The sequence below is a fragment of the Volvox carteri genome (assembly GCF_000143455.1).
Source record: "Volvox carteri f. nagariensis unplaced genomic scaffold VOLCAscaffold_13, whole genome shotgun sequence".
Classification (NCBI taxonomy): domain Eukaryota; kingdom Viridiplantae; phylum Chlorophyta; class Chlorophyceae; order Chlamydomonadales; family Volvocaceae; genus Volvox; species Volvox carteri.
In genome coordinates this window covers 2,105,076-2,115,762 of record NW_003307556.1, presented here as the reverse complement: position 1 = coordinate 2,115,762, position 10,687 = coordinate 2,105,076, and the positions used below count along the sequence as shown (strand labels likewise).

Below are 10,687 nucleotides of genomic sequence, written 5' to 3'. Positions count from 1 at the left end.
CCTCCCCTTCCCTCCTCCTCCTCCTCCTCCCCCCCTCCTCGTGCCTCTGCTCAAGGACCTCTACGAACGCTTGGCTCGGCCTGGTGACCGCCTGCTGCATCTGTCGCTGGGATCCGTGACCTTCTCCGGAGATCTGGATTCAACCGCCGGAGGAGGCGACGCGATCCGGATCCAGAACCGTACCGTCATCTTGCACAACTGCACGCTGGCGTTTAAGCCGGGCCAGAAGCTGTACGTCGGCGATGGAGGACACGTCATCCTGGCAGACGTGTCAATTATTGCGTTAGCCGGCGGCGGCGGCGGCGGCGGCGGCGAGGCAGGGGAGAGAACTCCGCGCGGCTCCGGAGCGCGGCCGCTGCCGTCACCGCGGTATTTGAACAGCGCCGCGAGCACACCTCGCAGTAGCCGCTGCATCAGCAGCCTTGGCTTGCCGCTGCTCCACGTCAGCGAAGGTGGACGACTGCTACTGCGCGGCTGTTGCGTGAAGAGCGTGCCCGCTGGCAGCGGCGGCAGCGGCGGCGCCACACCGCCAATACTGTCCATCCTGGCCGATGGCGGCGCCGCTGTCGAGGCCATCGGCTGCCGCTTGGGTCGCTGTGCCGCCGTCGGCGATAGCACCTGGCTGGCGCTGCGACGGTGTACGGTGAAGCCAAGTACGGCTGACGTCGCCGCAGTTGCAGCGGCGGCGGCGGCCCCTTGGCCGCTGCTTCGGGTCGCCGACGGCGCCGCCGCGGAGGTGTCTCAGGTAGAGCTACGTAACGGCCCTTCGCACGGCGTCGTAGCCTCCGGGGCCGGTACACGAGTGGCGCTATCGCGATCAGCTGTCGTACAGTGCCGCCTTCACGGCGTGCTGGTCTCCCAAGGCGCCACGCTGACGGCGGCGATTTGCCGCGTCGGCGGTAACGGCGCGACAGGCATGACGGCCCGCGGCCGCGGCACCGCTGTGGACCTGCGCGACTGCGAGTTGTCGTACAACACCATCAGCAATCTGTGGGTTGGCGGCGCCGCTAACGTCAGCCTTGCGTCATGCTCGGCGCTGGGGTCCCGCGAGGGCTGCGGCGCGGCGGTGGAGGGCGGCGGCACTCGGCTGCTGGCCACGGCGTGTATCTTCGACGGCAACGCCGCCAGCGGTGTACGTGTACGACAAGGCGCTATGACGGAGCTACGTGACTGCAGCGGCAGCGGGAACGCCTGCAGCGGTTTGGAGGTGGAGGGCACCGTCGATTCGGCCGATAACGCGGAGCTGCTGGCGGAGGCGACGCTGAAGCGTACGGCACCGCCGCCGCCGCCGCTACCTGAGGTATTTTGCCTCGTGGTGGGTGGGCAGCTAGCGAAGAACAGCAGCCATGGTTGTGTCGTACGCCGCGGCGGCGGGTTACGCATCACAGCTGGCTGCGAGCTGAGTCAGAACGGCGGCGACGGTGCGTGCGCTGACGGCGTCGGCTGCGAGCTGTTGCTTGACGGAGGCTGTACGGCACGAGGCAACGGCGAAAGCGGGTTGTTTGTTTGTTCCGGCGCGGCGGTGTGGGCTGAAGGCTGCCGTCTGGGCGGTAATGCGCATGGCGACGTGTCTGTGGGGGGACGGGGGAGCCGGGGGCGGCTGGTGGACTGCGTGTTCGACGACAACCCCATGACTTCCCTCCGGGTTCACATGGGCGCCAAGGTACTTCCGGATGCAAAAAGGGGACGCGAAGGAAAAACACACACGGTGAAGGAAAACACACACGGTGAAGGAAAACACACAGCGTGGGAGCAATTGGCCTGGGGGGGAGCCGGCGGCAGTGGCGGCGGTCGGGGGTTGTGGGAGAAGACGGGTTTGCTCGGAGCCGGCTTTCGGGTGGGATAACTGCCGTACGGGGTACGGATAACTCAAGGCTGGTCTTGGGCTCCCACCATTTCCGTTTTCCTATCCATTCGCAACCCTGACAGCAACTCACACCACCCTGAACCTCTCGCTGGCTCAATAAACACAACACCCTTCCCCTCCCCTTACCCCGCTTTCCCCCCCCCTTACTCTTACTGTTCCCAATCCACAATTTTTTTGATTGAGGGAAACCTGCTTTTCAACTGCTAACTGCGGCAACTACCAACTGTCAACTACCAACTGCCTCATTTAGGTGGCCCTCCGGCGATGCTCACTGGAGTCTGCCCCTGCCGCCGCCACTGCCGTACCGCGAGCCCCACATCGCCTCAGACAACTCAGAAGCAGCTCCCCCTCCTCTTCCTCCGCGGTCTCCACTTCGTTTTCAAGACGACAGGAACAGCCGCAGCAGCAACAGCAACAGCTCGGAGCTGCCACCGCCGCCGCCGCATGTTCCCCCCAGTTCAACGGCAACGAGGCGACAGCAGCTGCATCAGCAACAGCAGAAGCAACAGCAACAGCAGCAGGAGATGGAGATGGAGATGTAAAAGGAGGAGTGGCCGGAGGGCGCTCTGCTTTGACGCTGGCGTGGGTCCGCAACCACAGCGTGCAGCTCCGGGGCCACGGCACCGTGTTGACTGTGGATGGTCGAGTTTACTTCCCCTTGGAGGAGGAGGAGGGGGGGGAGGGGGTTGGGCACCAGGAGGCGGGGGAGAAGGCGGACGGGCGGGAAGCTCTGTCAGTGCGGGAGATTAGGTGGGCGGGGATGGGGACAGCAAGGCTTGGGCTCCCCGGAGGTCCTGGGGGGGAGTTGGGGGCAAGGAGGAAGAGGGGGGAGGAGTAGAGGGGTAGAGGAAGGGGAAGTGAGAGATTGGGGGTGAGCTGCAGCAGCGGCCGCTGACGTGCGAATGTGACAAAGTGGCGCAAGCAGTAGCAGCAGTAAAAGCCATGCGGCTGGTGGCGACGTGGCGGGGTCGTCGGGCAGTGGTCCTCCTCCTGTGCAGCAGGGAGGCAATGAGGCGTGTAGCCTCAAGTCAGGGAACAGCATGAGTCGTCGCACTAAGTCGCACTAAGTTGCACAAGCAGCAGCAGCAATAGCAGTAGCAGCAACAGCAAGTGTGTCCCCTTTCGCCCCGTGTTCAACCCCTTCCATAATGCTTGTGTTGTATCCGGTGTCCTTGTTGACTACATGGGGTTGGGGGTAGGTGGTCGAAAGGTATATGCCCATGCGGATCGGTCAGGTCAAGGTGGTCGGGTCAATGACACGAGTCGCTTTTCTCCTTTTGGGGCCCTCGCGGGTTCGCGGGTTCGTGCGGGCTTGACCTCTGTCCCGGGGCCCTATCTAACCTGTAGAGTGTGCGTGTGGGTGTGGGTGCAGGTGTGGGTGTGCGGGGGTGCGGGGGTGGGCGCACCTAGAGGCATGTGGAGGCGTTTTCGTTCGCGTGCGGAAGTATATATCCTGTTAGATGTGATGCCTGGGTCCCGGGAAATCTTTGCAGGTGATGGCGGATTTGGATCCATGCGCAGGTGGTTGCAGGGCAGGAGGGGCAGGGCAGATGCGCCCCCATGGGCTGGCCCAAGCAGGGCGCTGCTAGCGGCGTTGGGTTGGTGTTGCTACCGTTGCTACCGCTGTTGTGACCGTTGCCCTTTCCTTTCTTAATGTTTAGTACTTGTATGTGTTGTGGAATTTATTGCGTTGATTTGTTGCTTCTGAGGTGCCGTACTGTATATAGATGCTAGGTACATAAGGTGATGTGTCCTCATAATATGGATTTCTTTGGGTTTTGGTTTTGGAGCGTGCGCTTGCGTTTGTGTACGTATGTACGCATGTATGTATGCGTTATTTATGAGACGGTGCAGACGGGCAATGCTGGTATGTTGCGCTTGCGCAACGAAACGTGTCGGACATCTCTTTTCCTTGGGTGGCAGGTTGTATATATGTGCGTGTGAAGGGGTTAGGGTGAGGGAGGGAAGGGAGGCAGAAGTGAGAGAGCGAGAGCATTACGGCGGGACCCTGGGAGCTCTCTAGAAGCGCGCGTATATACGTATATACGCCATATTTCCATTCTCCACCTCTCCATCAACCAAAAACACACCAAGCAAAATTACGAACATGCACATGCAGTGCACAAGCACATGGACTTGCAGCAGCCCCCTCTCAGTTGACCAAGTGGAGTACTTCTGCCCCCACCCACCGACCCACCGGACCCGCACGAACATCGCATCTACTCGCATGGCCGTGTCTCCACCACACATCCACATCCACATCCAGCCACCCACCCAAATACCCACCCACACAACACCATATGCAGAGATGTAAGAATACTGTAAGACCCAGGATAGCACACAGATCTACACAAATACATACATATATGCAGAAACACACACACCCTCTTAAGGATGCAGGAGGCGAAGCGATCCCGTAAGAAGCTTTCTTGGCATACAAGCCCTCGCGGTCGGGGACACACGTTTCCAGTTCCTCCGCTCTTGCTCGCATTGCGTATATACACACCACACTTGCATGCACAATGGCATGTAATTTCTGCTCCATACAAACATACAGACAAACGGGGGACACAACAGGGTGTAGACGGACAGAGACGCCAATGCACACGCAAGTGGGGAAACGGGCAGACGGGCAAATTGCAAAAACGCAGACAGACAGACAGATAGACAGGCACACACCCCGAAGTTCTGCCATATGCCTTAGGCGGCCGTATCTAGCTTGCCGTCTTTCCCACCCTGCTTCAACACGTCAAGTCTTAAACCCGCCAGCATCCCCTCCGCTCTGTAAGGACGTCATCACACGTCGTCTCATGTTCAACTCTAGCAATTTTCCTTCTCCCTGCTTTTCACCTAAGGCTGCCTTCCAAACTAAACACCACAACGAAGCCGCTCGAGAGACTAAGCGGGGCGCTCCACACCGTCCGGGGCGTGGTGTTGCCGCCGGTAGAACTCTGTAAACCCTAGTCGGGAGATGGTGGTGGTGATTGTGGTGGTAATTGTGGTGGTGGCTGCTGTGCGGTGGCAGATTTCGCATCCCCCCTACGGGGAAAGGTAGTGACTTGACAACCACCCCACGGCCACGGGGGCCGCACCAGGCGAGTCCGTTCTTCACCCAGCTCCCAGCCAAAACCAACCGGACCGCCACTCCAAAATAGAGGAGCGGAAAAAAACCTTGCGCGCCAAAATTTACTTCGTCTTTTAACAATTACCCCGTAATCACTACTTTCTAGAATATCTCAAAGGCGGAGTCGTCATCAGTAAGCCAAACCATATTTGCCAAGTCATGCTTTGCTGCCTTCTTACGCCTCAAATCGTTACGTGCGCACAGCCGCAGTCACAGCCGCAGGCGCCTACGAATTGGCTATGCGAGCGCATATAAACCCTTCACCGCCACAACCCACAGCTCCCATCCCCTCGTTATCCCCGCCACCCACCCCGCCACCCACCCCGCCACCCACACCACCACCCACACCACCCAATACATAGACCCACCTCCCACTCTCCGTCGAAGGCCGTGGACGTAGCATCGGCCAGGCGTGTGCCGCCGCCAGTTCAGACCAAGACACCGTCATCACACCGTTATCACCACCTCATCTTCCACATTCCCTCGGCCACCCTCAAACCCAGCGGGTTATGTAACAATACATACATACATACGCGCGCACGTGGGCAGCCGCCACCGATGCTTCCAGTGTCTCTTTTTCTCAGGACACCGCACGTGGCTCCTCATCCACCAAGAACGGTGGCGCTCACTCCCCCCTCACACTGTCTCTCTGTCTGTCTGTCTGTTTATCTGTCTGTCTCTCGCTGTTTCACTCGCTGTCTATCTATCTATCTATCTATCTATCTACCTATCTATCTACCTATCTATCTATCTTCCTTTCCCAACCCCGACCCCGGCCCTACAGTTGCACTGTTGCCGTAGGACTCCTACCCACTCGCTCTCTCTCTGCAATCCGACACCCCTCCCTTCTCTTTCCTTTACTCCCACCTCCCTAAACCAAAACCAACTTCAAAACCTTCTCCCCCCCCCGCGGGTGGTGTAATGACACAGAACAATCACGCAGCAACAACATCACAAGGCGTGTATGTTATGTGTGTATGTATGTATGTAACTGTGTGTGAGTCGCCTCCTTACCCCCTTCGCACAGTCGAACACCCACCACCACCACCACCACCACCACCACCATCCTGCCACCCCTACAGCCGCCGGCTGCGGTGCCGCCGAGGAAGGAGGAGTATCTTCCCTCGCAACGAGGGATACGATACAATCGCCTCCTGTGTGTGGGACGTTTAGGTCTCGGCAGCTTGGTACGGATTCCCTCGTACTACTACTACTGCTACTACTACTACTACTACCACCACTACTACTACTACTACCACTACCACTACCACCACTACAACTACTACTACTACCACCACTACCACCACTACTACTCCATTTCATTCACTGCTTTGCAACAACCTCCGGACGAACTGACGACCCAGCCCACCGCAAAAACAGCAGCAGCCGTAACAGCAGCAGCAGCAGCCATGCAACCATGCCGCTGAGTGTCTGGCAGCCAAAACAGCCCCGTGTCAACCAGCAAAACCAGCCAGCTAGCCAACTATCCATGGCCCCCCTTTCCTTCCCAGCGGCGAATGCAACCGCCGCGGCCTGGTTAGCGGAGGGGTTGACTTCCTTTCCCACTCTATGGCCCATGGGTCGGTCGGCTCGCGGCTGGAACTTCTATAAGTGGAATCTACGCAACGCTACACTTCCACTCCTGTATGACCCATGGGTCGCAGCTTTCATCCATATCTACCCTGCATAAATTTGCTCTGAGAGCCTCATAAGCTTCACCCTCAATTACCCCATGCATTGATCTTTACTTCTTCATTCGGTACCGCGTGCGACCCATGGGTCACAGGCTTGCTATGCCCTTCACCCTGATTTTGCCTGTATGCGTACATTTCTCTTTCCTACACTTCCGCATAATCCTCGGGGGTGATAAGGGGCTCCCAGAGCTGCCTTCCCGCTCCCTGTGTGACCCACGGGTCACTCACGGCGCCCGCCTCCTCCTCCTCCATCACTCCAGGGGGCTCCATTCCTTGTTGTCCGGCAGCATAGCCAGCAGCGCCTTGGTCACCTCGGCAAAGGGCGGCCGCGTCTTGGGGTCCTTGCGCCAGCAGCGGTTCGCCAGGCTGCGGTACCACTCGGGGCAGTTGGCGGGGAACTTGGGCCGCAGGTTGTGAGTCACCACGCCCACCTGGGCGAGAGATGGGGGGTGAGGAGGCGGGGAGTGAAGATTTCGGGCTGGGAAGTTGGCGATCGGGTTGGTCGGTACAAGCGGGGGAAGTATATGCGCGTCAGTCAAGGGGGAGGGAGAGCCGCTACTGACGTCCAAAGTCGCGAAAAGGAAGGAGGGGGCGGGAAGTAGCAATGCGACAATAGGGAGGCGTGTGGGATTAGCCTGCAAACGGCAAAGCACAACACACAGTTGTGTCGACGTCCAACTGCTAACAGCGCCCACAACAGTGGTGTAAGGCGGCGGGGTTGAAGAGGGGGAGGTAAGAGTGCCCCTAGTTGATGGACGGTGGTGACCTGGGATAAAGTCAACCTGCGAGCCGACCAGGAACGGAGTTGGGCCGCTGTCGACCCGGCAGGTTCCGTTGGATGCTGGTGGTGGGTGCGGAACCTGAGCGATCCACTGAGATGTTGACTAGGGTGACTGGATGAGGGTGCCCCGAAATACCGGGGAAGGCAGGGTTTCGCAGGGTAGCTGCCACGGGTGAAGGTATGATCCCCCTGTCCCACACATCGTACATACCGGCGTACATTCCCTCCCTAGGCTCCTTTTCTTCTTCCCGCCGTCAACCCACGAAGGGGGAAGACAAAAACACACACCCACTCCCCCCGGGGGCGGGAGGGCACCCCCGCCCCTGGCACACCCCTCCCTCCGCCCTCCGTCCCCTGACCCGCAAACCCACCCACCATGATTTGGGGGTGCGCCATGTTCTGGTAGGGTGTTGAGGAGGTGTAGATTTCCCACATGATGATGCCGAATGCGTACACGTCCCCCTGCTGGTACACCTTGCCGTCCTCGATCAGCTCCGGAGCCATGTGGGTCACCGTGCCGCTGTACTTGGTGGAAACCTGTACGTCGGGTTTTATGTGGCACGACGAAAAATAATACAAAAATTATTAAAATATGTATATATGTAACAATAATATATGAAACGAAAATATGTATATAAAAGATTTAAATGAATATATATATATACATATATGTTGTTACATAGTCGTGGGTGCGTTCCCCGTACCTGCAAACCACCCTAATACGAGCCGAAGGCTCAAGGGCTGCCAGATCGCCTATAAGCACCATCCTACCTCGCACTTCAAACGAAACAAGTGATGAAGGATACTAACGACCAAAGGGAACGATATAGAGTTGCGGTGGGACTATATACGTTCCAGCATCCTTGCCAGGCGTTCAGGTTCCCACTTCACAGCGTCCTTCATATGCTCGAAGCGTGGGGAAATCCATATCAGATCTGATTTTGTGTATACATATATAATTTTAAAAAAGGAAAAAACGAGATGGGAACGTAACTTGTGGGGCTTTGGACTGCGAGCGCGGGGTGAGCGATGTGTGTGTGTGCTAACGGGAGCCCAGCGGAGACGGATGGGGAGGCAGTGGCTACAAAGCGGGGGGGGGAAGGGGGCCCCCCGGGGGGGGGGCGGAGGGGGGGGAGGAGGGGGCCCCCGGGGAGCGCCATGACTCGAACTCAGGACACATTCCCCGTTTTGGCCAGGTACCTTTCCCCAAACCCCTACCCCACCCTACCTCACCCCGCCCCCGCCACTCGCCCACCCACCTGGGTCTTGTTGGTATCTGGCAACACCTGGCTAAGCCCAAAATCCGAAACCTGCACGCCGACGTGTTTTGCGGGGGAACGAGGGAGGGTGGGAAAAATCAGAGAAAACACAAACACACACACTCATATACACGTATGCATGCAGGCGAGAGAAGCCGCGGAGGAGGTGGTGGTGATGGTGCGATCCGATGTGAGACGACGCAGGGCAGGTGCAGGAGGCTGCAGGAAGGCGCCGTACACGAAGTAGGGCCCAGACAGCCAGGTCCGGTACCAATCCATGCCCCCCGTCAACCTCCCATAATTCATCTCCCCGCCCCAACCTCCCCCCCACCCCCACACACACACTACACACACGCAGGCGTCCGTACATTCGTACGTCCGTACATCCACGTGCACGCACCTTGGAAACGTAGCCCCTGCGGTCCTTATTCGACGTCTTGAGCAGTATGTTCTTGGGTTTCAAGTCCCTGTGTGTGATGCGGTGCTTGTGGAGGTACTCCATGGCTGCACTCACCTGCGGCGTGTGCGTGTGCGTGCGGAGGGGGCCCGGGCACGTGTGTGTATTTACACGTGTATTTCACATATTTGGGACATGCAGCGGCGGGATGGGGGGAGTTACAAGCAGTACCAAGAAAAACAACTGCCGACGCCCGGCGGGGTGGGTGGGCTGGGGCGGGGTGGGAGTTTCGACGCGTCGGCATGTCAACTGTCAACTTGTGAGTGTACGGGGGGGAGGGGCAAGTGTAAAGGGGGGTGGGTGAGGGGGTTCTCCTCTCCGTCCTCACATGTACGACATTTGTCCCGCTCCCAGCCGCCGTCCCCAACCCCCCTCCTCCCCGCCCTCCTCCCCTTCCAACTCCCCGTGTGTGCTGCTCCCCCACCCCACCCACCATTCCCTCTGGCACCTGCACGTAGTTCCAACCCCACACACAACCCACATACCACTACCCATACCAAAACCCACCATACCTATTCACAATACAATACAGACATACACACACACGCACCTCGGCCAGTGTCATGATGACGAGCTCCAGGTCCACTTCGGGGTCCGTACTGCCGCCCCGAACCCCCCGGGGTCCGTCAACGAAGAATACACCCTGCTCGATAGCATCCTGTACGGCATGTGTATACGGCGTGTGTGTATTGTGTGTGTGTCGAGGGGAAAGGCGGGATTGTACGTCTGCCAGTCTTACAGCAAAAGTAGCATTAGCAGGTGGCTCTTGAACACACACTTCTCTCCCCCTCTTCGCGCAAAATCGCCCCCTCCCCCCCCTCCTCCCTCCCCTCACCCCCCACCTGCAATGAGCCCCGGTCACAAAATTCCATAATGATGTGCGTTTCGTGGAGAACCCTGAAGAAAGAGCGTAGGGTCAGGGCAAAATGAGCAAATGTGATTGTGGTGATTGTGGCGATAATGGGGGGATTCATACGCTGCGAGGGAGCTGCCGGGGGAAGTGAGCTGCAGCTGGCGTCGTCCGTCCGTCCAGGAGGTCCCGGTGAAGAAACTGCCCCTAGAGAGAGAGAGAGAGAGTGAGTGAGTGAGTGAGTGAGTGAGTGAGCGAGTGAGCGAGTGAGTGAGTGAGCGAGTGAGTGAGCGAGTGAGCGAGTGAGTGAGTGAGCGAGTGAGTGAGCGAGCGAGTGAGCGAGTGAGTGAGCGAGTGAATGAGCGAGTCCTGAGCAGCGGTGAAAAGCCATCGAGCGAACCCCCGGGGTTCAGGAAGCAGTAAGGCCCCATTAATATGTGACCGACAATACCGGGGGGAGAGAGGAGGGTAGAAGGGGAATTTAAAGCATTGTACGACGTGAGGAGCGCCTATCAGACAAGGACACGTGCCCCAACCGCCGCTCCACCACCACCTCCTCCACTCCCCGGGGGCTGGGCTAGACTGGGCTGGCCGGGGAAGGAGGTACGAAAAGGAAGAGGAGAACGCGGAGACGAGGAATGGGGACGGGAAGGGG

At 58.6% G+C, this 10,687-nt stretch overlaps 3 protein-coding genes across 3 annotated transcripts in view; 1 reads left to right on the top strand and 2 right to left on the bottom strand.

Moving 5' to 3' along the window:
• Nucleotides 1–1,846, top strand: part of VOLCADRAFT_89708 (uncharacterized protein) — a gene marked incomplete at both ends in the record, with an annotated part of 3,992 nt that extends 2,146 nt beyond the window's left edge. Inside the window, one exon of the mRNA XM_002949296.1 lies at nt 56–1,846. Within this exon, the coding sequence (XP_002949342.1) occupies nt 56–1,846 (1,791 nt within the window). The remainder of the gene's footprint in view (nt 1–55) is intronic.
• A 400-nt stretch (nt 1,847–2,246) lies between these two features.
• On the bottom strand, nt 2,247–6,410 carry VOLCADRAFT_89707 (uncharacterized protein; the record flags this gene model as incomplete). Its single annotated transcript, XM_002949175.1, has 5 exons — nt 2,247–2,349; nt 2,562–2,661; nt 2,764–2,857; nt 6,031–6,145; nt 6,361–6,410. 5 exons carry the CDS (start codon nt 6,408–6,410, stop codon nt 2,247–2,249), a joined length of 462 nt encoding a protein of 153 aa, XP_002949221.1.
• A 526-nt stretch (nt 6,411–6,936) lies between these two features.
• On the bottom strand, nt 6,937–9,227 carry VOLCADRAFT_59038 (uncharacterized protein; the record flags this gene model as incomplete). Its single annotated transcript, XM_002949174.1, has 3 exons — nt 6,937–7,116; nt 7,842–7,986; nt 9,076–9,227. The coding sequence occupies 3 exons, from the start codon at nt 9,225–9,227 to the stop codon at nt 6,937–6,939; spliced, it is 477 nt and encodes a 158-aa protein (XP_002949220.1).
• Between the last annotated feature and the right edge of the window lie 1,460 nt (nt 9,228–10,687).